General features: G+C 39.4%; 1 protein-coding gene across 2 annotated transcripts; it reads left to right on the plus strand.

Moving 5' to 3' along the window:
- Nucleotides 1-130: 130 nt before the first annotated feature.
- Nucleotides 131-27,012, plus strand: SFT2D2 (SFT2 domain containing 2). Of its 2 annotated transcripts, XM_036758073.1 has the most exons (8): nucleotides 131-350; nucleotides 9,220-9,306; nucleotides 10,272-10,357; nucleotides 20,668-20,749; nucleotides 22,431-22,466; nucleotides 22,567-22,625; nucleotides 24,482-24,511; nucleotides 26,783-27,012. In XM_036758073.1, the coding sequence occupies exons 1-8, from the start codon at nucleotides 288-290 to the stop codon at nucleotides 26,820-26,822; spliced, it is 483 nt and encodes a 160-aa protein (XP_036613968.1). In that variant the 5' UTR covers nucleotides 131-287; the 3' UTR covers nucleotides 26,823-27,012. The 2 variants fall into 2 exon arrangements, with proteins under 2 accessions (XP_036613968.1, XP_036613969.1); XM_036758074.1 differs by lacking the exons at nucleotides 22,431-22,466; nucleotides 22,567-22,625; nucleotides 24,482-24,511; nucleotides 26,783-27,012 and adding an exon at nucleotides 21,267-21,922 and having other exon boundaries at nucleotides 141-350.
- Nucleotides 27,013-27,931: the final 919 nt, after the last annotated feature.

Below are 27,931 nucleotides of genomic sequence, written 5' to 3' on the forward strand. Positions count from 1 at the left end.
ACCGAGCCCCACCCGCGGTCTGAGCGTGGGAGTCGGAGCAGTGCATGCCGGGCTCTGTAGTTTCCAAGAATCACGCCACAGGTGGGTGTTAAATAGCGAGGGGGTTGGGGGGCGGGGCCGGACGACGCTGGGCCGGAGGGTGTTCGGCGGGGTGGATCCAGCTGTCTAGTTGGGTCTCTAGAGCTGGGAACCTCGGAAAATATACATTGTTGCAATAGTAACAGGAAGCGAGGCAGGGGTACGGGAGTTTTCTTTGGACCGAGTTTTGAGTCGTGTGGTGGCCCGGAATGGACAAGCTAAAGAAGGTGCTGAGCGGCCAGGACACGGAGGATCGGGGAGGACTGGCCGAGGTGAGTAGGCACGAGGCTGGGGCTGGGCTGGGCTGGGAGGTTGGAAGGTTCCTGGGTTAGGGGCGTGCTCCTGCTTCGGACCTACCCGATCCTCCCTCCCCCCTCCCACACCCCCCTCTCTTCCCCCCCCCCCCACCCTTCCTCCTTCCACTCTCTCCCTCCTCCTCCCACTCCCCCTTCCCCTTCCTTATCCTCCCTCTCCCCCTTCCTTCTCTTGTGCCAAGTTGAGCCGTGGTTGTCTCAGGTTTCTCGCAGGTATCAGAGCGACTTGTTTCTGACTCATGTTGGTGGCAAGTGAGGAAGGAAGAGAGACAAAGGAGGAGGTGGACATCTCCTACCTCCTCTCATTTTCCTTCCCAGAGCCCCTGAAACGCTCAGTTAGGGAGCGAGGTGTCAGGACCGAGTCATTTCATAAGCTGAAATACTCGGGGGCCACCGGGAAAAAAAAATAAACACACACACACACTTCCCCCCCCCCAGGAGAGAGAAAGAGAAACCTTTAAAAAACAGGTCTGCTTCGAGTCGGGGTCGGGATAATCCCGGAATCCCAAGTTAGTTCCCACCTCTCCTGGCTGTGACAGGTCTGGAGTGAGCTGTGTGCCAAACAGGCAGCAGAAACCTGGTGTCAGGGATGCGGGACCTCGGGAGGTCTGTAGTTCCTGGGACTTGGACAAGACTCTGATGCCAGGGGGCCCCACCTCACCAAACTATTCACCAGTTTGGCTGTTTGTATCCAGAATATGGCATGACCATAGCTGTCTCCCCGGTGTGTCTGTGTTGTTTGGTACTGTGCCCCGAACCCTGGTAAATTTAGCTTCCTGGTATGTTTCACTTCAATCTAGCCAGCATTCGAGGGGTTAGGAATGCCCAGTCCACTCCAAGTATCCCATTCTTAACCTTAATGACAGTTGATGTTTCTAGTTGTTTAACAGAATATAGGCTTGGAAATCATGGGGAGACGTCTTAGAGGTAAAAGGGGTCTATGTGATTATTCTTTCTATTATCATATATGCTTCATTCTTAGAATCATAGATTCAAAGTTCCAAGGGCCTTTGGAAGTCAACTAGTGTAACTTCCCACCCATTTCTGGAATCTTTTCTATGGAATTCATCCTCCTTACTTTCTCACCACTCCAGAGATTTCATCTGTGTAAGGCACTCCAGGCAAGGAAAACCCCTCCACCCATGTAGATAAACAACTGTTTGTTAAATGGGGGCAGAACCCAGAAAGTCATGGCCCTGAGGCCCTTCAGTCCTTCCTCTGATGCCTTTCCTGTTTTATAATATTCCTCACAAAAATTGATCTTTATTTTGCTTGAATAACTCCATTCAATCAGAATTTATTACCCTTTTTAGTGTTTGTTACACAGGTTTTTTATGTTGAGCCAAAATTTGCCTCCTTGTAACTTAGATCCTTCAGTTCTGTTTTCTAGAGTAATGTAGAACTCCCCTACTCCTGCTAGTGACTGCCCTTAAAATATTTCAGGATAGTCTTGTGTAATTTTCATCATAACTTCTCTTCCTATCAGGATGCTTGGTTAGAGCTGGATCTATGATTGCCAGACCTATAGTTTTTCTTTGTCCATTCATAGTGGTGTCTTTTCATAGACTCTAGAGATACTTTAAAATTCATGGCTTTCTGCTTTGAATATTTACTCTGGTGAATAGGGAAAACGGTATAGTTAGGAAGTAACATAACTTTTTTCTTCTTACAAAGGGGACTCTGGCCACCCCCTTACTTCCCTCCCCCCCCCCAAAAAAAAGGCCTGACAGTTTTCACTGTATATTGCAGCAGCATATTGTTGTAGGAAGAAACCAGAACTTGCAGTCAGGAAAGATCTGGGTTTGAATTCAGACCCTTACTGGTTGTATGATCATGGGTGAGTCGTTTCTCTTAGCCTTGAGTTCCTCATCTGTAAAGTGGGGATAATAATATCAGTAGCACTTGATCTCTGGATTATTATGAATTCAAATGAGATAATGTATGTGAAATATAATACAAATATCAGTTATTTTTAAAATTGATTTTTATTATTTTTATGGGATCCTCCATTTTTTCTTTTTTTTCTAGAGCTGACCTGACTTAAAAAAAACCTAATAATTTTTACAAACATTTATTAATATCTTTTTCCCACTGCTCCACATCTGAATAGTTAAAAAAAAAAAGAAAAGAAAAAGGAAACCCTTATTACAAATATGCATAGTACATCAAAGCAAATTCCCACCTTGGCCACCTCCACAAAATGTTGTTTTCATTCTGCATTTTAAGTCCATCACCTCTCTGGCAGGAGGTAGATGGCATATTTCATCTTTTGTCCTCTGGATTCATGGTTTATCATTGCATTGATGAGAGTTCTAAAGCTTTTCCAAGTTTTTTAGTTTTATAATATTGTTGTCATATTATAAATTGTCTTAATTCTTTGTACCATATATCAGTACATAAGGTCTTTCAGGTTTCCTCTGAAACTCTTCATCTCATCATTCCTTGTGGCATGGTAGTAATATTTCACTCAACTGTCATTATATTAGTTGTCCAAGATCACGGAGGCAATGTTGTGCAGTGAAAAGGAGATGAGGAAAGAGGTTCAGATCCTGCTTCTGATACTGACTACCTCTGTGACCTTAGCCAAGTATCTCAGCCTCCCTGAATCCTTATCTATAGAATGAGGGAGTTGGATTCTCTGGCCTCTGAGTTTCATTTCCACTTCTAGCCGGATCCCCACAATCCTCTATCTGTGATGTAAGCCGCCTGTATTCTCTTTGTAGCAGATTTTGAGATTTGGCTTCACTCTTCTGATTTTGAGATCTCACATTCACATTGGCACAGAGGAAGTTGCTCATATTCGGTGCCAGAGGTAGTCACATGATATTATTAATCAGAAGAACTGACATTTACATGGTACTTTGGAGGTCTGCAAAACACTGCTTTATCCTGTTTGCTTTTCATGACTCTATGAGTTGTGAAAGTATTATCCCCATTTTACAGATTAATAAACTGAGTGACATATAGATTGTGGCTTGCCCAGGGTCACAGAGCTGGAACTCTAGAACCCAGGACTTTTGACTCCAAGTATATTTCTTTTCCCACTAGACCACAGAGTCAACAAGCATTTATGGAGTAGTTAGTTTTAGGAGCTGTGCAAAGCAACGTACAAGGTTGTGGTGTGGTCAAATAGAAGAAAGAAAATGATTGAGAATAATAAGCTAATTTTTAAAACTTTAATTTTTTGTGCTAAAACGTTGTTACCACTTTCCCTTTTCAGAATGTGACATACCATTTTGGAAGAGGTGTCTTTGTATCAATACTGACCTCAAAGAATCTGTTTGTGGGAAGGTGTTTCACAATTGGCTCGTTTCATTTTAGGTGGGGTTTCGTTTTGTTTTTGTTTTGGGACTTATTAGATCATGACCTTTAAAATGTTGGTCCTACTTTTTATGGCTTATGAGATTTTTTGAAATTCAGATATTACAAATGATAAAAGGAAGAGAGGCTGATATTGATGGGAAGTGGAACCAGATGACCTCATGTCATAGTGAGAAAGAGCCTTAAACCAAGAGTCTGGAGGTCTGAGTTCTGTAACTATATATAGCTTGTGATCTGCCATGCAATCTTGGTTGAGTAAATTTACATCTCCAGGTTTTTGTTTCTTCATCTGCGTAATGGGTGGTTGGACTAAATGTCCTTTGAAGTTCCTCCTGGTTTTCACCTTGAAAAATATCTCTTATAGCTCTAAGTTCTGATTCTATAAAATGTCATTGCATATTTTTTTTTCTACTCTGTAAGCAGAATAACGGGAAATGTGATTCTCACCCCACCCCCCTTCTTGTTTCCTGTTGTGACTTTGATTTTTTTTTAATGGTAAAAATATAACTTTCTAGCTTAAATTTTTCTAAATTATATGTTAAGTAGTTGCAAAAATTTTGTTGAAATGAAAAATCCCAGGTAAACTTATGATGAATATTTCAGTATTTATTTTTCATCCTAATAAATATAGGTTTAAGTTTCTCTTTTAAAAAATCATCTTTGAAATAATATTTATAACTGCTAGCATTATATAGCATTTTAAGGTTGCAAAGTGTTTTCACATTTCATTTGATCCTTACAACTAAGAAAGAGAAGGTGGCCACTCAACAAAGTAAATTACTGCAGATCAATTCAGTACTCTGATCTTGTGCCATCAAGCATATTACAGGTGCCCCTCATCTTGGATGATTCTTCTCCTTGTCTTTCCATAAATCATCTGTAGAGGGTAAGGAGATTTTCTGACCTTCAGAGAGGTTTGCGGAGTACTTTGTGACCATTATCTTATTTGATCCTCATAGCAATTCTAAACCTTAAAGGGCTATTTAAATGTTTTTATTATTTATTGTTGTCATTGTTATTATTTTTATGCCAGTGCTTCCCTAAGTGTGGTTGGAAGACTCCTGGTGGGGGGTGGGGTTCCTGGAACTCTTTCTTGGGGTCCAGCAGATCAAAACTATTTTCATAATAATGCTAAGATCTCATTTGCCCATTACAACACTCTTCCTTTTTCTGGCTACATATCTGTATGGGACTGGATTTTCTTCATATAGTTCAACCAAAACAACTAGTTTTCCTAATTTCAGTTGCCCTAGAATTTCACCCAGTATTCTGGAGGTTTTTGTTGTTGAGTCATTTCAGTCATATCTGACTTTCCATGACCCCTTTGGGATTTTCTTGGCAAAGAAACTAGAATGGTTTCCCTTTTCCTTTTCTGGCTCATTTGACAAACGAGGAAACTGAGGCAAGGAGGGTTAAGTGACTTGTCCAGGGTCATACAGCTAGTAAATTTCTGAGGCTAGATTTGAGCGTGTCAAGATAAGTCCTTGATTCCAGGGTTGGTACTCTATTCACTGTGCCAACCAGCTGCCCACTTCTGGAGGTACTTTTGTTCTTTTAATAGTCTATTGATACCTATGCAACATGGGGAATGTCCATCTGTTGTTATTTTTTATCCATAATTGACCTTTTCCATTCATGCACATTCTTTAAAATGGCATCATAGCCAATATACCACAGCCTATTTATATCTGCCATGTGACCCCTTGGGTCAGCTGCAGTTGTGAATTAGCAATTAAATTTTTAGAAAATGCATTATGTGTAACTCAAAATACAGACTGCGAGGTTTACAAATAAATATCAGACTTTTGGTTCCAAGGAGTTTCTTTCAAAAAGTGTTCTTGCATTTCCTCTAAAAGGTTCTGGAAACAAGGAAAGTACCTCTCTTAAAACAAAGAAGGAGTTCAGTATTTGTCTTGCTTCCTAGTTGCCAGCATTTTTTTTGCCTCAACAATTCTTAGCTTTCCTTTCCTTTGAGCAGAAACTCATCATTCCCTCCCTCCGTCCCAAAGTCTAAAGGGATCTTTTGTATACAAGTACCAGTCTGCAAAGCTGTGATCAGATTGCACTTAAAAAAATGCTTAACTGAGTTTCAGCAGTTCCAGTTCTCAAGAAAGTGTATTAGCAAATATTACTCTGTCTGGTCTCACCTGGGAGACTGGCCACTTGACATAAATTCAGTCTCCAGCAAGTTTTTGAAGTTTTGCAAGAAAAGATATTTGTAGCCTTGAGTGGAGATTGTTGTTGTTCAGTCATGTCCAAGTCTTCGTGGCCCAGTTTGTGGTTTGCCTGGCAAAGATACTGAAGTGGTTTGCCATTTCCTTCTCCAGCTCATTTTACAGATGAGGAAACTGAGGCAAACAGGGTTAAGTGACTAACCTAGGGTCGCACAGCTAGTAAGTGTCTGAGGCTGGATTTGAACACAGGAAGTAGAGTTTTCCTTCCTCCAGGCCCAGCATTTTATGCACTTCAATACCTAGCTGTCCTCAGTGGACCTGAGTGCAGGTTCTAGCCTGTAATCTCTGCTACTGGGCACCAGTGGCTGAGGCTGGTGGATGGCTGAGCTTGGAACTTCTGAACTGCAATAGGTCTAAAGCTGCTTGAGTGTCCACATTAAGTTCAGTACTGATGCTGTGAGCCCCCTGAGGGAGGGGTGGCAGTGGCACCAGGCTTCCTAAAGCAAGTCAGATAGGGCCCAGGACGGAAAATGAGTAGGTGAAGGCTTCCCCGACCATCAGAAGTGAAATCAACCTCATGAGCTGTGCTTCCAGGATAGGTGAGATAGGGAGATCCAGTGCCCTCAAAAAAGATCCTTTTGCTGAGTTTATATAGAAACAGATGATAACTTGTGTCGGAATGCCACTTAGATCTGTGTGTGAAGTGTATGTTCAACAGGGCTTAGGTATAGTGCCCATGTCTTTTTTGAGGGGGTGGGGTGTGAAAGGGAATAATGATCATTTAAAAAATGAGACTCTACGAGGGAGGGGGGAAGATTTAGAACTCAAAATCTTAAAAAAGTGAATGTTGAATACTAAAAATAAATAAATAAATAGAAAAATAAGACTCTTAAAAGAACCCAAAGTATCATTTTCCTTTTTTGTAGGTGACAAACCTTTACAACAGAGTTAACTTAAAGATAAAAGCCCTTTCAGTAACAGAGTACTTGGAATAATGAGCCAGACCACATCTAAACTGTGACTTCTTTGTTTGATTTGTTTGTTTGATTGTCTTAGTACCAGGACCTCCTTAAATTTTGGTTCAGTCATAATTTAATGATTTGTCCTGCAAAAATGACCCATTGACTCCACTAATAAACAAACATCCGTAGGAATCTTGAGTTGAAAGAATCCTTAGAGACCATTTAGCCCACTTCTTCCAATTTACAGATGAGGCAGGCCTGAAGTGGGTGGCTGGGGGCTGTCTTTGCCAAGGCCCCATAGGTAATAAACAATAGTCAGAACTTGAACACAGATCCGTAGATTCCAAATCAAATGTTCTTGTCGTTTTATTCCGACACGCAGTCCAGTGTTTCTTTCCACCTTGATAAGGTAAGTTCAGCAGTGTAGTTCTTGTATGAGTATTGAATGTACTTGTATGAGTACGTTCATCTGAATGACTGGCTTCTCATGGCATTCTTCTCTAGGGAGGGTGGGGAAGAGGCTTAGTCAGAAGTGGCCTAACCCGATTGTCTAAAGACACTATTAAATCACGTTAATGATCGGTGTCATGGTTCACATTGAAGAGCCTGCTAAAATCTGACAGTCTTGCCGAGGAAACTCCTGAATGCAGAGATGGTTTTTATCAGCCTTGTAAAGGTGAACCCATCTCTCCTATCCTTCTGCTCAACAGACGTTGCTATCCACGAATGTCTTATTTGCTGTGTCCTTTTATGTTGTCGGGTGTCTGTCTGCATAGAGTTTTAGCGTGTGTTATGTTTTAATATAACAAGTACTCCTCTGGGGTATGTGTGAGTGTGGGTGTGAGATGGTGTGCAGAGGAGAGATGATAGGCAAACACCTGATCTAGACACCTACCTCCTGTGTGAAGATTAAACCCTATGATATTGTTTTCCACATCTGGTGGTTCCTGGGCACCCTCTTTCTAGGTCCTCAGTAAGAAGATTGGCGATAAGGGTTGGACTCAGCTACAAGAAGGGACTCTTGCTGCCTTCAATAATCAGTAAACATTTATTAAGCACCTACTATGTGCCAGGTACTGTGCTAAGCATTGAGGATACAAAAAGAGGCAAAAGACAATGCTGCGCTCCGGGAGATACCACCTTCATGAATGGAGACTGGAAAATATGTACCTGTGAAGTCGATAGGGTGACCGTGGCTTAAGCTTCCTGTCAGCCGAAGTTTGTATCTAGCTCAGGCTGGTGATGGTCAGTTTCTGTTTGGTCAGGAGGCTATGGAGGTTCAGAAGTGGTTTGGTAACACTATTCTATGCTTTGCCTGAGATTTCTTCTGTGACTATGGATATATAAAGATGATGCTACCAAGTTCTTGTGGAGTGGCACCCCACAAGTTGTTCATTTTTGCCCTTTCCCCCACCATTTGTCTCTTTACCATAGGGAATAGGAAAGTTGGTAAAGACCCAGGGGGAACAAGTATGGTAATTAATTGACCAGGATCTCTTGTTGTCTTGGCTGTCTCTGTTACTTTTCAGTGCCCTGTTGGCTCCCTCTAACAAGAATGAGTTCCACAGTGGGGTTGAATTTGCAGGCATGAAGCTTCAGGCCCACATTTTATCACTGAAGTCATTTCTTTGGTGACTCCTTTACAGAATGCCTCAGGCTAGAGTGAGTTATTATTAGAAAGCCCTTTTTTACACTCCAGCAACTTCTCTAAAAGGAACAAATGTTTCTAACCATCCTACAGGCAACTTTTGCTCTGTGATGAAAAAATTTGGCCCCTAGGATATCTGTTTAGCTTATTTTCCTCTTTCTTCTGCATGTTTCCTATCTAGGTGCTGGGAGGAAAGGAGAAAGGAGCTTATTGTTCCTCACTCTCTTAGTTCCTTTCCCTGTTTGCCCATTTCCTACTTACAGTAGGCAGGAGTGGAAGGGGACTTCCTATTTAGGGAATCAAAAGCCTTCGCTTCCTCTTAAGGCCCATTTCAACTCCCCCCTCCCCTTCTCCAAGGAGTCATCCTCGATTTCTTCAACTTCCTCCATTTGAAAGAAAACTCTTCCTCCTCAAATTTTTCTGGAGCCTTCTGTCTGGATCTCTCCTGTCACATCCCACTATATCATATACTTATATACCTGTTGTATCTTCTCTATTGGACTGCAAGTACTTTTAGGGTAGAAATTATGTTAAATTCTTGGTGTTCCCTGAGCCTCCTAGAGTGGCTTCGAGATGGACGTAATAAGTGATTAGTAAATGTTTGAATTGAATTAGTTTTGCTCAAATATAGTCTTACCTTATTTCTTTGCTACTCCTACCCGTTTACTTGGCAATTTCATTACATATATTCTTTGTTCAATTGACATATTTTAAAATTTCAGGTTATTGAAACACCATCGTTAAGCTGGGGCACAAGAATCAAAGGCTTTGCTGCTTGTTTTGCCATAGGGATTATCTTCTCACTGATGGTAAGATTGCCCTTTTGTGGTGTACTCCCCTACTGAAATTCTAGTAATAACAGAGTCAAAAAAAAAAGAGAGAGAAAATTTTACTAATGGTTGCCTTGGATGGAGGTGATTTAATAGTTGAACTATATGCAGAATATTTTCCTTCATGAAGGTCCTTGATCACTTTGTTCCCTTAAGAATGCTCATCACTCAAAGGGTATAAAAATGTGCACGCCCCTTGACCCAGCAATACCACTTCCAGGGCTGTGTCCCAAAGAGATCATACAAATGGGAAAAGGACCCACATGTACAAAAATATTTATAGCAGCTCTTTTTGTGGCAGCAAAGAATTAGAAATTGAGGGGATGCCCATCAATTGGGGAATGACTAAACAAGTTGTGGTATATGATTGTGATGAAATATTACCATGCTATAAGAAATGATGAGCAGGCGACTTCAGAAAAATCTGGAAAGACTTAAATGAACTGATGCTAAGTGAGCAGAGCAGAACCAGAGGAGCATTGTACACAGTTACAGCCTCATTGTATGATGACTAACTTTGGTAGACTTGGCTCTTATAAGCAATGCAATGACCTAAAACAACTCCAAAAGACTCATGGTGAAAAATGCCATCCACATCCAGAGAAAGAATTACAGAGTCTGAATGCAGATTGAAGCAAACTATTTGCTCTCCCTTTTTTGTTTTTTTTTTTTTGTTTCTTCTTTCTCATGGTTCATTCCATTGGTTATAATTCTTCTTTACAACATGACTAATGTGAAAATATGTTTAATATGAATGTATATGTAGAGCCTGTATCAGATTGCACACCATTTTGGGGAGGAAGGAGAGGAGGGAGAGGGATAAAATTTAGAGCTCAAAAGCTTGTGGCACTGAATGTTGTAAACTAAAAATAAATTTTAAAAAAGTTAATTAAAAATGGAAAAAAAAGAATGCTCATTCATTCCCTTTTCTTTTGTTCTTCTAGGGGACTTTTCTGCTGTGGGTACCTAAGAGAGGACTAGTTCTTTTTGCAGCATTTTATACCTTGGGGAACATTGCATCACTTGGGAGGTAACAGACTACTCTATCTGACCTGGCTAGTCTCTGAATGAGAAACTGTGGTTAGGTTGTGCTAGAGGTGGGGGAGAAGAGGATTTTCGACCAGGAATTTTGCATTTTTAAGGATCTGGGGAATATAGATTACTACTTTAAGGAGTTATGGTTTTATTGGTATGTATATTCCTTAAAGGCAATTTCTTCATTCCTGTGGCCAAAGAAATGAGGAACCTGCTAGTCAGCTGTCTGGCCATGAGCTTCTTCACTCTTAGCTGGTCTAGTTTTCAATGACAGATACACTGTCTCTGACTGGGACCATATTCAAAACCTTTTCAACTTGATATGACCCTTCAGAGCTTATGGTTTACTTGCCCAGGGTCACACAGCTAGTAAGTGTCTGAGGCCAGATTTGAACTCAGGAAGATGAATCTTCTTGACTCCAGGCCTGGCACTCTATCTACCAGGCTTCTCTAAGGCATTAGAGTGAAACTTTATTTAACACTTAAAAGCTGCCATTCCTATTTGTAGGGTGCTTAGCACAGTGTCTCACACATAGGAACTGCTTACCAAATGCTTCTTCCCTTCCCCTCCTTTGATATAGTGTTTTAAGGTTTGCCACGTACGTTCCATATGCCATCTCATTTGATCTTTGCAGCAGCCCTGTCCGATTAGTGCTAGCATTATCTCCTTTGACAGGTGAGGAAGCAGAATGAGAAAGGCCCGGTGATTTGCTAAGTCATGCAGCTAGTAAGCATTTGAGGGATGTTTCAGACTTTGGTTTTCTTGACTCCATTTCCATTTTACTATCCACTGTACTACCTAGCTGCTGCTAAAGGATGGAAATACAGATTACCCTATTGTATGGCTTTCTGTCTCCCCTTTGAGGTGGATAGAATTGGAATCAGATCATCAAAAAAGAACAAAAAGGTATTTTGGAGCTCCTCTAATCAACAGAGCTGAGGAAGCAGGCCCAGAGAATTCAAGGGCCTTGTCCTAAGGTTCTTTGGGGACTTGTAGTAGAGCAAGGGCTAAGAACCCTGGTTTTCTGATTGCTAGTCCTGTGTTCTTTTTCCAGTGTACTTTGTTCCTTCCTTCATGTCTGTTTTGCAGATGAGGGAACTGAGGCATCAAGAGGTTAAGTCATAGGTTCGTAGAATCCCGGAATTGGAAGGGACCTTGGAGGTCATTTAGACCAACCTGTACAAGAATACGAATCTTCTTAATAAAGTCCCCACAAGTGGCCATTCATTGAGCCTACACTTGAATATCTTCAGTAACAGGGAACCCACCTGCTCTCCAGGAAACCTGTTCAAATTTTAGATAGGTCTAATTGTTTAATTTTCCATACAATGAGTGTAGCTCTGACTTTGGCTTCACGGAGTTTGAGTAGGAAAAGACTTCATGGTCCATTCAGACCAACTATACCTTCCTACAACAGGCCTGGTCATCCAGTCTCTGCTTGAATATTGCCAGTTATGGGGTAACCACTACCTCTTGAAGCAGCCCATTCTTCTTATGGCTAACTCTAATTGTCAGAAAGTTTCTTCTCCTGTCAAATCTAAATTTACCTCTTTGCATTTTTTAGCCAAGGTCCTGTTGGATCTTTACTCTTATCATGCAGTGTGTTCACTGTTCAAAGTCCCTCCCAGCTTTGTAGGGATGGGATCTGGACCTATAGAGAACTCCCTGGTGAGGAAACTCTTTCTACCAATGCAGATCGTGACCTTTTCTGCAACTTAATAGTTTTACTGAGTTGCCTAGAGAATTGAGAGGTTAAGTGAGGGTCACACAGTCAGTTTGTGTCATAGGCTGGATTTGAAAATAGATCTTCTTGGCTTGGAGACTAACTCTATTATGCTATACGCTTGTTTCTTCTCATTTCATCTGACAACTTTCTAAGTATGCTCCATGTGTTTTTATCCAAGTCATCGATGAAATATTAATGCTGTGCGGGTTAAGTACAGATATCTGGGACATTCCACTGGACACCTGTCAAGTTGACATCAAGCTATTAATGACTGACTACTCTATTTCAAATGCAAAAGCTCTACAAAAATCGACGTGAACTATGCAGCATTCCCCTGATCTAACAGGTTGAGTAAACTTGTCAAAAGAGGAAGCGATGTTAGTTTGACACGACCCGTTTTTGATGAAGTCTTGCTAATTCTTTATAATTACCACTTCCTCTTCTTGGTGTTTATTAACTGTGTCTGATCCATTCTAGAATTTACCCAGGAATAAAAGTCAAGGTCACTGGCCTCTTTTTTGAAAATCAAGACAATATTTGCCCTTCTCCAGCCGTGTAGTACCTTTTCTATTTTCCATGATCTTAAAAAAATTTTTTTAAGTTAAAAATATTTAAAATAAATTTTTGTTGATTTCATTTATTAATTTTATCATAATAATTTTCTCCATTATCTCTCCCCCTCCCAGAAAGGCATCCCATATAACAAATAGTATTTTTTAAAGAAAAAAAAAAGGAAAAAGAGAAGAGAATCAGCATAACCAATCAATAGATTGAAAAGTCTGAAAACACATGAAATGTGCAGTACCTGTGAACCTCTCACCTCCACGAAGAAGGTGAATTGTGGGTGTCTTCTCATGTCTCTTCACTTCCATGAGCTTTGGTTCGTTATGCCTGTTGGCTCAGCCATCCTATTTCTCTACCTGAGGATTGGTGCACTTGGGCCAGGTGACTTAAATGCATCAAAGGCTGCTAATGCTCTATCTTTTCTTTTACTTATCTTGGTTATCAACTCTCTTTTAGTCATTTTTGTTCAGTCTCAGAAACAGACTAATAATTGAGCACCTCCCTTCCTACATATTCTCCTTTTTCTTCCTTGTTGGAATCATTTCTCATTGTGTCTTCAGACTTTCATTCCTTCCTGTGCTAACTTTCACTGTAGAAATGGGATCCACTGTAGTCCATGGGATCCTCCTTATCCTTCTGATCTTTTTGAAATCTGCTTTGAATCCAGGGTACAAGTCAGACTTTGCCTGGCTTTCATCTCCTTCTCTCTCACAAACTCTAGGAAGAAATAGTCCCTTCCCCAAAGGCTCTCATCATTTCTACCCCAGCAACCACCTCTTCCCTGTTATTGAGACACGGATACAGGAAATAATTATCTTTGGCTGATCCCTCCACATTTTGAAAGATGAAATGATCATTAAGACAAAAGAAGTTGTTTTCTGTTCTGCTTTTGGTAGAGAATTCCAGCAAATGGCTATATCACTGGAGTTCCTCATCACTAGCATCATGTGTCAGGCTTATGAAATGTTTCCTGAACTCATCTATTTCTTCTTTCTGTCCAGGTGGTTTCTAGTATATTTGAATGGCAAAATCACTTGTTTCTCTCTACATTGATTGTCGCCCAGATCTTCCCCAACATGCTTTTTCTTTTTAATTCCTGTATTTTCTTTCACGCGTGTGCCTTTTTAATGTTCAAGGATACCCTACCTCCATCCACTTTTTACTTATCTTGTGTCTTTTGAAGAAGATATACCCATCCAGAGCCATATTCCAGTCATGGGTTTCGTCCCGCAAAGTTTCATTCATTCTCAGGAGTACCAGTTATTTCCTTGTGTTAAGATCTGCTCCCATCAATTCTAGTTCTGCTTCTGAAATCAAGAAACACAAGTCTAATCTCTCTTCTACGTGATAGCTTTTTAGATACTCGAAGACAATTATGTTTCCATCAAAGGCCTTTCTTCTCCAGGCTAATTATCTCCAGTTGCTTCAACTATTTTTTCAATGATATGCGTCTTTCTTCCTTATCCTTCTGGTTACTGTTCTTTGGACATGTGCCAGCAGGTCCTTATAGTTTTTAAAATGTAAAACCTAGAATGGAACACAATGTTCTAGATGTGATCTGATCAGGGCAGAATACAGTGGGACTCTCCATCCTTGTTCTGGACAGTATGTCTCTCATTGGCTTGTTTTTGTTGCCAAATCACCCTATTATTTAACACTGAGCTTGCAGCCCACTGAAACTCTGGATTTATTTCACATGGTCCATTTTCTTCTCCATCTTGTACTAAAACAAAAGATTACTTGTACCAGCGTATAGACTTTACATTTCTCCCTATTGAATTTAATTTCAATAGATTCAGCCTAATTCTTGCCTATTGAGACCTTTTTGCATTCTGATTCTGTCGTCTACGATACCTGCCCATCACAGGCTTATACCATCTGCTTATTAGATAAGAATGCCTTTTACACTTTTATCCACATTATTGAAAAAATATTAAAAAACAAGAGACCAAGGCAGCATGGCATAGTGAATAGGGCACCTGCTTAGCCATGAGGAAGACCTGGCTTCAAATTCTGGATCAGATGCTTTTTAGCCATGTGGCCTTGTGTAAGTCACTTAAGCACTATGTGACTCAGTTTCTTTATTTATAAAATGAGGTTTGGGAGTGGTCTTGGTGACCTATAATTATGGTCACTTCTAACCCTATGATCCTGTTACATTATTGGGACATTCTATTAGAGACCTTCCAAACTGACATTAAGTATTAATTTGTACTCTTTGGTTCTAATTCAACTAGTTTTGGATCAATTTAATTATGCTTTTCTTTAGTCTATACCTCTCCATTTTACCATGAGAACAGTGTGACATGGTTTTAAATACTTTGCTGTAATCTAGCTATATTATGTCTTTGGCATTTGCCCAAATGGATTTCACCCTGTTATTAAAGGAGATGAGGTTAGTCTGGTCTTAATGAAGCCATAGTTCTCTTTAGTAATCACTACTATTTTCCTTTCTATATACTCACAAACAATCTATTTAATAATACACTCTAGAATTTTGCCAGAAATTGAAGGGAAGTTCTCTGTAGTTCACCTATCATTTGCAGATTCTACTTTCTGTCCTTTTTTGAAAATAGGGACAATGTTTGCCTGCTTCCAGGCCTACAGACTTTTTTTCTTCTATGATTATTCAAAGGTCACTGACAGTATTTTCAGTAATCGTCTCTTTCAGTTCTTTTCAACACCATAGTATACAGGTCAGTGAAGGTCACTAGGGGCTCTTCTCTCTTCACTCATCTGGGTTTAAATGCCCTGTTGATCAGTTTGGAGCTACCTTTCCCAGTCCAAACACCAGCATTTTTTGCTAGGAAAAAATAGAAACAAACCAAAAAAACCTCTTACCTTCTCTCTGTCATCTTATATTTGTCCCATTCATGCAAACAAACAGTCCAATCCTTTCTATGAGTTACCTTTTGCCCCATAGCTTAATTTAAAGGAAGCAAACAAAAAAAGCCCTATTTTATTATCCTCAGAACTTATTACAAGCCTTGCTCGTTCTGAGCTTTAGCACTTCTGACAGTATTCTTATTTTCCTATCATTTGTATTTATCCTGTTACCTTCCATCCTGTTTATATCCATGTCTATATCTATGCCTTTATCTATCTCTACATCTTTGTCTATATCTACATCTATGTCTGTGCCTATATTTATACCTATATTTATGTCTCTATCTATATCTACATCTATAGCTATGTCTAGATATATCTTCATCTGTGTCTATATCTACATAGATGTCTATAGAGAATGAAAAGAATGAATTTATTACTAAGGCAAATGATTTGTCTACGGTAATTAAACATCCCTGCACCTATTTCTCATGTGTAAAATGGGAATAACACTTGTATTACCTATCTCAGTGGGTTTTCTGAGGAACCCCAAAATACTGTATGAATCTGAGTTGTGGTTATTAGTAGTGTTTTCTCCTTCCCCACATTACTTATATTTATTTTTCTATGAGTCTGTTGAATTTCTCTAGTAGAATACGAGTATGTTGATTCTTGAATACAAAGGTTATTTTTTTTCTTCGTTTCTCTGATACAGAGCATAGTGTCTTGCACATGTTAGTTCTTTGTGTTGAACTGAATTATCATAGTTACTACACAGGAAAATTCCTAGCATTGCTCTTTCTTGCTGCGCCTAAAGAGTGATTGGATTATTTAAAAATGCTTTGCTTGCCCTGGCAGTACCTTCCTGTCTTGTCTGGTCCTAAACTTAGTATTTATATGACCATGGACAAGTCATTTAACTTTTTTGAGCCTCAGTTTCCTCATTTGTAAAATGAGAATAATAGTGCATGAGGAAAACCAAACTAGCAATAACCGTATGGGAAAATGGTCCAAATCACTAATAATTAGAGAAATCCAAATTAAAGTAAGTTTGAGTTTCTACCTCACACCCATTAAATTGATTAAGTTGACAAAAAACAGAAAATGCCAAATGCTGGGGATGGGGAGGACTATGACAAAACAGGTACGTTAATGTATTCTTGGTAGAGCTATGAACTTGTCCATCCATTCTGGAAAGCAATTTGGAGTTATTCCCCCAAAATTACTAAATTGTGCTTCCAGTGATACTACTTCTAGAACTTTACCCCAAAGAGATCAAGAAAATTGACAAAAATATTTATAGCAACTCTTTTTGGGGTGGCAAAGAACTGGAAACCAAGGGATTGCCCATCAGTTGGGAAGTGGTGGAAAAAATTTTGGCAAATGAATGTGATGGAATACTGTCATGCTGTAAGAAATGATGTATAGGGGACAGTTTCAGAGACATCCGGGGAGACTTGTATGAACTGATACAGAATGAAGCGAGCAGAACCAGAACAATTTGAACTTAATGCTGATCAGTGCAGCTACCAAATATAATTCCAGAGGACCCGTGATGAAGCATGTTACCCAACTCCTGAAACAGAGACTCAGGGTACAAACTGAGACATGTAATTTTTTTTTTGGATATGACCAGTGTGGGAATTTGTTTTGCATGACTATGCATATTTGTTATGAGGGTTTTCTTTTTCTTTTTCAATGGTGGAGGGAGGAGTAGGAAGAAGAAAAGGTAGATTTTCATTCATTGAAAGGATACGTTTAAGTACATTTTAAAAAAATGTACATTTGGTACTTACCTCATGGGATTGTTGTGAAGATGAAATTGAGATCATTCATATGAAGAACTCTGCAAACCTGAACAGACTACATAAATGCAAGGTGTTAGTAATAGTAGGAGAGCATCACATATATAAGCACGTATTATCTGAATTATAGGTACATGCAGCAGCTATATATGAGCATATAAATATGGGCAGCTAGGTGATACCATGTGTTGGGCTTGGATTCCAGAAGACCTGAGTTCAAATCCAGCCCCGGACACTTATTAGCTGTGTGATCCTAGATAAGTCATGTAAGTTTCGTTTCATCGTTTGTCTCAGTCTCAGTTTTGTCATCTGTAAAATGGGGATAACAGTCGCACCCATCTCCCAGGGCTGTTTTGAGGATCAAATGAGCTAATTGTAAAGTACTTAGCATAGCACCTGGCACATAGTAAACACTAGACTTACAGTTCTTTACAGATGTTGATTTAGTTTATTTTTTTTCCCTTAGAGTAAAAAAAGAGTCACCTTGTTGTTTATTGACAGTCTTCTTGATTGGTCTCACACACACACACACACACACACACACACACACACACACACACACGCTCACCAGTTCACGTATGGCATATACTACAGCTCAGCTAAGAAGCACAAAACAGCTAAGGCAACATTCTTTCTGTGGAACTTTTCATTGTGTCACCTAAGATGAAGATGATGAGAAATGTTTCTAAGATAAACAACAGCTATTTATATAAGAAGAAAATATGTATATAGTGTACACATATACACATAATATATATATATATAATAAACTCATACTATAGTTATCTTCTACACTATAATGTACACATATACACATAATATAAATATGTATATAATAGACTCATATTATAGTTATCTTCTACACTATAATGTACACATATACACACAATATAAATATGTATATAATAAACTCATATTACAGTTATTTTCTGTACATCGCAACTTTCCCCATTGAGGTTTTGATATATCATGGGTCGGCCTAAGAAACTAAATGGGAATTCTTTGGGAGTTTGGCAGAAACCTCAGATGTCATGCAAAGGCCAGCAGACCACACAGAAAAAGTTTAGAAACTCAGAAATGCAAAAAAAAAATGTATAGTATTGAATAATATCAGCATATTTTATCTTTCAATACCATATTAATTCAGACTTCTTCTTTGGTATGAAGGGAGGGCCAAAAAATTTTATGCAGATTTTCCAGATTGCAGGGGCACTGCGCCCCTAGGCCCTCTGATGTGGAAGAGATAACTGTATTGTTATTTATTCTTATCATCATCATTTCAGTCTGTAGATCTCATCATCATCCAGGCAGGGGTTTAGAGGGAAAGCATTAACATGGTGTACCGGTCACTGATGACTCTGACGTTGTAGCGTTCTCTCATCACTACTTAGACTTTGGGTGATGCAATAAACTAGTTCTTGTTTTTTAGGTGAGTGTACACTGCAAGGTTCCCCAAAGGAGGATACTGCTTTATTTTTGAGTTTCTTTGCATTTCTTATTGAAGTTGTAGTGTGGATTGTAGAGGCGGAGAAGAAACCCAGGGATGCAGGGATCCCAAACCAAAGTTCCCAGGGTGAGGCCGCCTGGAATGAATTCGCGGACACAAGCATTCTTTAAGTCAAGGAGGCAAAGATTTATTATGCTTTTTCAGCGGGCAAGAGTTCTTAGGAACTCTGCAACCATACAGAGGTACAGGGGGGATCTTTATAGAAGCTAATGGGGGATTAAGGTGTGTGTGTGGGGGGGACATGTCAGGTGTTTGGGGGTGGGATTAGGGAGTGGTTTAGGGCGTGTTTAAGGAGTGGTTAGTTCTTAAAGGAACACACACATTTAGTATCTACTGTGCAGGAGTATTACCCAGAGTTCTCTAGGAAATAGCCCACAGTGGGGTTACTAGGGGGTGTGGTCTTTACTGTGAAACGTCACTGAATTCACTGTTGGTCTGGGCTAAAGGGAAATAGTTTCTTATCTAGTGTTTTGTTAGACAAAATAATATCTCTAAGATATATATTAGAAAGGTCAGCGAGTAGTAAATATGGTTATGACTCAGTGTTCAGTCAGTTATCAGCATCCAGAAATTAGTCTATAGTTGTGCATAGCTGCTTATGAAGGAAGAAGCAGAGATAAGTTGGGTCATGCAGCCCTTTAGCTAGAGAGAGACAGCCTGAGAGAGAATATGTTTTTGAGAACTGTATGTGTTTATAAGAACTGGATATTTTGGAATTGGAATTCTGGCATAGGCACCCAAGCAGAGGCTGTTAGAATTAGGATTCAAGCACAAGTACCTCACCATAGACCATACACAAATGTATGTGCGTTTGATCCAAATTCCAGAAGACTGGTCAAATCCCAAGTTGACTCTTCTCTTGTTGTTACCTAGGGAAAAAATAAATCATCTGTAATGTTCATGGTGGTGTTGTTGTTGAGTCTTTTCAGTCATGTCTGACTGTTTGTAGCCCCATTTGGAATTTTCTTGGCAAAGATACTGGAGTGGTTTGCCATTTCCTCCTCCAGCTCATTTTTATAGATGAGGAAACTGAGGCACACAGGGTTAAGTGATTTGCCCGGGTCACACAGCTAGTGTTTGTGTATTAACTTGTAATATGGCTCAGCTAGTTGCTACCTGTGTGATCTTGGGCCAGTCACTTAAATTCTCTGGGCTTCACTCATCTGTAAAATGAGATGTTTGGATTAAATGACCTCCAACTTTAAATCTCTGTGATAATACACACACACACACACACACACACACACATGTAGTTCTATTTTTTAGTGATAATATACTGGCTAATGTTTAGAAATAGACATAAATTAAGTGCACTCTTGAGGAAAGATTGCAAATTTAGTTTATCAAGTCCGCAAAGGAAGTCATGAACTTGACCAGTAGTAAAGTCTATTTAGAAGAGTAGATAGGGCTTCTGGCTAGTGTTGGGTGCCATAATATTGGCTGATGTTGGAAATTATCCACTTCTAGCGATCAAAATAATAAAACCATGGGGATGCTGTTTTCACCAGGCTTCAGGGAGGACTCATTTAAGTTATCAGAACCCCCTTGTATTTTGCTTCATTGCTTGTTTCAGTCTTAGTTGCCAGGTAATCTGTCTGTCCTCTTTCAAACCTCAAATACTTTTTGAAAAAAAAAAGGTGGGGAGGAGAGGAGGAAGATTTTGTCTTAAAAGTATAATTAAGCTTATTAAATGCTGAACCTTTTTGTGGATGGAGGGTCTAATGTGCACATTGGCTTGTGATTGTGGAGGGCATGTCTTTATTAGATGTCCCTCAAAGACATCTGTCATGAGGGGTTGGGGAAAAGAATGATATGATGTTTATTGTGTTCCTTTAGCTATACTGGTTTCAGACAGGATATGTTTTGCTTATTCCAGTACTATCTTTCTCATGGGACCAATGAAGCAATTGAAGCGCATGTTTGAGCCTACACGACTAATTGCAACCATTGTGATGTTGGTAAGGATTGCATTTTAACAGGTATTCCAAAGGGGGAGTTTTTAATTCTGTTGCAAAGTCTGACTTTTTTAAAAATTGTAATTTGTGTACTTCTATCTTTGTCTTTGCTTTGAACTAGCTCTGTCTTACAGTTAGTGTTAAAGGACCATAATTTCTCTTCATCTAGTTTTAAAAAAAAAACACCAAACTACTTTAGGAAATAGTTCATTGGTGATTTAGAAATGCCATTTCTGTCGAGCTCCTCCAGAGGGCAATGCCTGTCAAGACTGTAGTTTCTTAACTGACAGGTTAATTAAAAGAGCAGTTGACCTTCTGGTGAAGGAAATATATGCAATCCAGATGCCATGTAGTTTATTGCAGAACTACAAAATTCATTCTGTTGGTGTCACCTAGTTTCCCAAGATTAGAATTCCTTTTCTTCATTCTTGACTGAAATGTACTCTTTGGCCTTCTCTTCATCTTCCCCCCTTCTCTCCCCCACCCCCATGTTCATTCCATACTCTCTGCACCTTTGCAGATGCTGTTTCCTCTACTTTTGGTGCCTACTTCTCATCTATCTGGCTATTCCTTCATTCCAGGCTCAGCGCAAGTACCACTTCTACTCCGAAGCCTCCCCTCACTATTCCAACCTACCTAGAATCCAAGGATTTATACAGAGAAGAGACTGTCGACCATCTAGCCCAATCACTTTACGTTATTCCCTCCTTTGAACTCCTGTGATGCTTCTTGTCGGTACCATGTAACTCTAGGCCTTGGTTTCCTCATCTGTAACATAAAGGGGTTGGGCTAGATGGCCTCTGAAGTCCTTCTCAGATTTAAATCTGTGATACTAAGAGCTTGGGCTTTATTGAACTTTCTTATTCTCACGTTATGTATAATGAAGGATATGACTGCATCTATATTTGCTGTATCATTTAGCATACTATAAGGCATGTGCTATGGAGCAATACACCTGTCATTTGCTTAAGATCCCAGGAGGGAGGGGATGTGGATGGCTGAATTCATAAGTATCAGGTCTTCTCGGTCATTCTTTGTCTGACCCAGACAAGTCTCCTTTGAAGATGGCTTTCAGAGGCCTGTGGAAACCATTTGGTGGCAAACTGAGACCCCTCTACCTCTTTAAGGTGTGACAAGTCTGATGTCAACATGTATTCTCTCAAGACTTGATTGCTTAGGAGGCTTTTTTTTTTTTTAAGCTAGAGGGACTTTGCATGCAAATGTGTTTTTGGGAAGAGGATTATATTTGTTTGTGGGACAGTGTTTCCTAGCCCTTTGCCAGAGCAACAGATTATAGGTGGGCTTTGGTCAGAGAGACCTTTCTTTCTTTCTAACTAATATGACTTTTTACTAGCCAATCTGACTCTCACTCTTCTGTCACATATATGTGTGCAGTTGTTTGAAATGAAAGGTACTTTGGGGCACAGTGTGGATAAAGTTATGAGGCCTGAATTGTACTATTGTGTGTTTGTCAGGAATGATTGATAGATATAGTTTTAAAACGGGAGGGAGGATCCTTTGTGGTTAGAATAAAAGATCGCTCAGAGTAAGACAAACTTTTAACTGCCTACTCTTTTTTTGTATGTGAGGTATTTGTTTTGCTAAAGTCCTTGCTGTATAAAACTTCAATTTTGCCTTTTTGTTTCTTAATAATTTTAATGAACATCTCCCTTTTCCCCTCCAGTTGTGTCTTGTTCTCACTCTGTGTTCTGCCTTCTGGGTAAGTATGGTTTTCTTTCCTTCTAGTCTCTCTGGCTTATGTTATTTGTTGAATTGTTAAAAAGAAAAACCCAAAACGTGATTCCTCTTTTCTTTTTCAGTGGCACAACAAGGGGCTCGCTCTCATTTTCTGCATTTTGCAATCTTTGGCCTTGACGTGGTAAGTAACATTATTCATTCTTTCAAACGATAATCACATTTCAGGAGCTTACTCTGTACAGAGTCCTGGGGCAGGTGTTAGGGGAGAGATGACACATCATTTTAAAATAATACTTATCTCCACCCAAGCTTTGGCATTTCTGGGTTAATGTAGCTTGAGGAGGTAAAAATCAATACCTGTCAGGTAGGGGTATTAAAAAGGTATGTGAAGAGAATGGAGTATGAAAAGCAATGAGCATCCGGCTTCATTGTGTCAAACTGATTTGGTACAGAAAGGGTAGCTTTTATTATCATTTTCCTTTGGAATTGCAGTCTTTTAAAAAATCTGATTTCTGACACTGCCCCTCACTTATGGACAGCTATTAATCCCTCTGTGGCTTTTCACTGTTTTGTGAGGCTGTATGGCCTGTAGTATTTTGTTATTGTTCTTTACAATGTTTTGCAGATGAACTTGTACTCTTAATCAGTGTTTCTCTACGTAGTAATGAAACTGAACGTTTGTTTGCCTGCTCAGAAAGTTTCTGGCCTTTTTTGGTTTCCTCATTGTGGTGCTTTTTTTTTTTTTTTAAACATCAGGCTTCTCAAAAGGATGATAATATTTGGAGACATTATCTTTACGTTAACTATTTTTTTTTGCATGTTTTCAAAGTAAGTTCTTATTTACATAGGTTGGTTTGTGACTGTTCACATTCCATTAAATCTTTACCTTTTCTTCTAATTTGGGATTATTTGACCGTCATCCTCACCAGTCAATGGTCTGACTTTTGTATAGGCTACTGATCTGAAATGATTCCCATGTTGAGAACAAACTGTGTTCTGTCCATTTGTATAGAGTCAATTTTATTTTATGATTATTGGTGCTCATCATTATCTGGAGGCTTCTAAACAACCTACATGCCATTGGTGTTTTCCATTTTCTTAATTTTGAATGCGCACACATTCTTGTTCTCTCTGTCTCTCCATATGTGTGTATGATATATATGTATAGACATTATATAACATGTATAACATATGTATATAATATATAAGATGCATGTATAATATAGATGTGAATTGGGTGTGTACATACATTCATGAATACACACATGTATATTATGCCTCTATTACACATATAGCATATCATACATCTGTATAAGCTGCGTGAATAATAGATGTGATCTACATGCATGCATATACCTACATGCATGCACGTATGTACGTGTATACACCATACCTACTGCATACACATATATATATATATACACATGTACCCACATTCATCTATATTATATGCATCACATATTATACATTATGCATAGATATTACACATATCATGTAATATGTATATACATATATATCATACACATATGGAGAGACAGAGAAAATGGGACTGTGTGAGTGCATTCAGAATTAAGAAATGAAAGAAGCCAAAGGCATATAGCTTGTTTAGAAAACTCCAGATATGATGAGCACCCATAATCAAACAAAATAAAATTGAATCTATATAAAAGGACAAAACAAAGTTTGTGTGTGCCCACACACACGTATGAATGAATTGAGGAAGATTTTAAAACTTGGAATATTTTAAGTTTTGTATTCCGTTTACCACCTAAAAGTTTTCAATTAGAAATGTGTTGCTTTGTAGGTTAGTTCATTTATATAGAATACTGTGCTGACGAGGTTAAAGTCATAGGATTTGCCTCCCCTTTGTTCTATTCTGTGGTTAGAGATGAGCCTCCTAACCCTGGCCAGTGATTTGCAAGTGTGTATGTGCCTTTGGGCACAGGGGCAGTGATGTAAGGGAATGTGGGCACATCAGTGCTCTCAGCGAAGAGATCAGTATTTTTGTTTTGATTTTAATATTTTCTTTCTTTCTAGGTACAGTCTTTCCTACATACCATTTGCGAGGTAAACAAGATTCAATATGCTTTGATGGCAATACATTTAATGTTAATGCTTTATATCCCTCTAAAAATGCCATACTTGAGTGAATATCCTTAAAGAAGTTAGATCATTAGTATTATTGAGGATCTGATTGAAGAATCTCAATAGATTATTTTTTCCTCCTTCATTATACCAGTAATGGAAAACCATTTCTTAAAATTTCTTTTAACTGGAAGCAGCACTGGGTTGGGAGATTTGTCTTCTTGCCACAGCTCTTACATTAAATAGTTGTGTGATCTTAGACCAATTATTTGACCTCTCTAGGCCCCAGTTGCCTTCTATCTCTAAAGTTTTGGCACTAAAACAATATAAATAGGCACTTAGGTCATTGAACATCTCAAATCTTGGCACCTATGATCTTTGTTCCTTATTCTCTCTTTTAAAACTTAAACCTATAATCACCAAACCTTTTCCAAAATTACTGCTGTCCAAATAAGTACTGTTCCTAGGTATGGTGATTAAGATGAGAGAGTCTGCCTGTGTTGGAAGATTTTTGTCAGAGTCTGCCTTATGTGACACCCACCCCTCCACCATTGCTTTCAGACTCTGCTGGTAGCCAGCTACAGAATGAGCAAAGTCTATGTTAGGAGGAGGACTAGGTGGCTCTGCGTGGGACCATTAGTTTGAAATGAGCCCTAGCTAATGAGGACAACAGTGATAGTCTTTGACACAGGGTAGTCACCCTTCATTCCCTGTGGAGGGTGGCTAAGTTAACACTTGTGTTAGGAACTTAGAAAAGTCAGGAAATTACATAAAAGGAAAATCTTTAATACAAGAGATCAGCTTCTGTATCTAATAACAAGCAGGTGCCCACCAGGCCTGCTTTTTAATTTGATGGTAATCAGCCTGGCCAAATTCTTTATCTTTGTATAATTCTCTGAGCATTTGAATTTACTCTGGATTTATGTTTGCTGATCTGCTACCCAAGAGTTAGATCTATTAATTTTCTACCCATCTCTCATATGTCTGTATATTCTGATGAAATATAATTGCCAATGGTGGGAATGGAGCTGGAAGATGTAAAAATAAAAAGAAATCTCTAAATTCATAAATTATCTGTGACCCTCCATATTACTTGAAATAGTCTACATTCATGGAGGGCTTTCAAATGAAGAGGCTGGACTAAATAAACTCTGAGTCCTCTTCCAACTCTAAGCCATATGCTATTGAATCTAAAGCCTATTCAGCTACAAATGTCAACCCCTTATGTCTCCTCCTGCTACCAGCATTTTTAATAGAAGTAAGGGCTGGGGCCACATAGAAGGAAGGAGATCAGGGAATTAGGAGTCTTTGTGCTGCATTGAGTAGAGGGATTATGATTGCTTTGTAAAGCGTGAAGCTGTGTTTAGTGTCTCGAGAAAGACTGAGCTAATGACCAAAATGAGTCTGAAGAGGGACCTGCTGTCTGTCCCCTGAGAAGGCTCTCTTAGTAGCATGGATTGTAGAAAGTCCATGAGGATTCTTTTCCTTAGGGCTTGTAGTAGGGTTTGTACTTACACTTTAAAGTACAAGCCACCTCTTATCCACCTTCTTGATTTCCCTCAGTTTGTACTTTTTTGGACAATTATTTTTACATTGCCCTCCATTTCTCTTTTCTATAAGTTAATTTATTTACTTTTAATTTTCAACATTCACTTCCATAAGTTTTAAATTTTCTCCCCTTTCCTCCCTTCCCCCTCCCCAAGAGGGCATGCAATCTGATATAGGCTCTACATATACGTTCCTATTAAATATATTTTCACATTAGTCATGTTGTATAGAAGAAGCAGAACAAATGGGAGTAACCATGAGAAATAAAAACATAAAACAAAACAAAAAAAGAAAATAGTCTGCTTCGATATGCATTCAGACTCCATATTTTTCTGGATGTGGATGGCATTTTCCTTCATGAGTCTTTTGGAATTATTTTAGCTCCTTGCATTGCTCAGAAGAGCTAAGTCTATCAAAGTCAGTCATCGAACACTGTGGCTATTACTGTGTATAATGTTTGCCTGGTTCTGCTCACTTCACTCAGCGTCAGTTCATATAAGTGTTTCCAGATTTTTCTGCCCATCATATCTTATAGCACAATAGTATTCCATTATATTCGTATACCACGACTTGTTCAGCCATTCCCCAATTGATGATTGCCCTCCATTTCTTGAAGGGCAATAAAAGGGCTCTGCTGAATATGGGAAGTTGAAGATTCATTTCTGTGTTGGGATACTTATATTTCTATTTGTGCTTCCTTTGTAGGGATGCTGTGAGGAAGTGTTTTAGTGCGTGCCTGGCCTAGTAGGCAAAAAGACATTTTTGAAAAGCCTCGGCAAGTACAAAAGACCAATTTCTGACATGGTTTTGTAAATATTTTCCTAATTCTGTCTTACAGATTTATGCCTTTTTTTTTTGTCTTGCAGCAGGGTGTTGCTTGCATATAAAATATTGATGGTTGTTTTTGTAAGCAATGATATGTTTTGAAACCAAAATGTTTGTTGTGCTGTGTCAGTTTTTGTGTGCCTGGATTTTAAAGAGTAGAACGTCACTGATCTATGTCATTGTTCTCTCCCCCTCACAACTCCCCTCCCTTTCTTTCTCTTCCTCTCTCCTCTCCCTTTCCTTCTTCCTCTACCCTTTCCCCCATGTCTCTGTTTTGAAATTTCGCTGCATTGTTGTTTTTGATTTAAAAAACCAGACTTACTCGGGTGTGGTTGAGGCTTGGGGACCCATAATTCCTCAAATGGGTGACAAGTAGCCTCATTCCTGAAAGGCAACATTTTTTTTCTAGGTGTAGTATGTACCTGGGACTTGATCTGCCCAGATGTAGATCACTGAGCATGGTCCGACCCCAGCCCCTCCAGGCAGTGAGAACATCACTACTGCCTAGAATGTAGCATGGGCCTACATAGAAGGCCATTCTGAAGGAATGTACAGAACCATTACAGGAGCTGGGCAGATGAATGAAGTGGGAAATAAGATTCTATTGAACACCCTTCCCTGCCAAACTTTATGTTACTTCTTATCCTCTACCCAGCTGTCTGTGCTCTTACCATTCTAAATGCCTCCCTGGAGCACACTTTCCAGTGCCTGACATAGTATCTCCCATCTCCTCCTTCCCCTTTCCTTTCCTATATAATCTGGCCCAGGGCTAGATGACAAAAGAAGAAATTACCAATTTTCTCTGTGGACCATAGCAGGCAGCTTTGCTATGATCCGCCTTTCTTATTTCTTTCTGCCTCCCCTCCTCCATTCTTCATGATTTGGAGAGTAGTTTAGTGAAGCCTGGAAAACTTGGATTCTGGGCCTGCCTGACACATTCCGACTCCCTCTGACGCCAGGCGAGTCTCTCATCATTCCAGGAGATGCTCTAAGGTCCAGCCAAGGTGCCAACCGGTAGGGCTGATAGAA

Source organism: Trichosurus vulpecula, chromosome 4 (genome assembly GCF_011100635.1).
Source record: "Trichosurus vulpecula isolate mTriVul1 chromosome 4, mTriVul1.pri, whole genome shotgun sequence".
NCBI lineage: Eukaryota > Metazoa > Chordata > Mammalia > Diprotodontia > Phalangeridae > Trichosurus > Trichosurus vulpecula.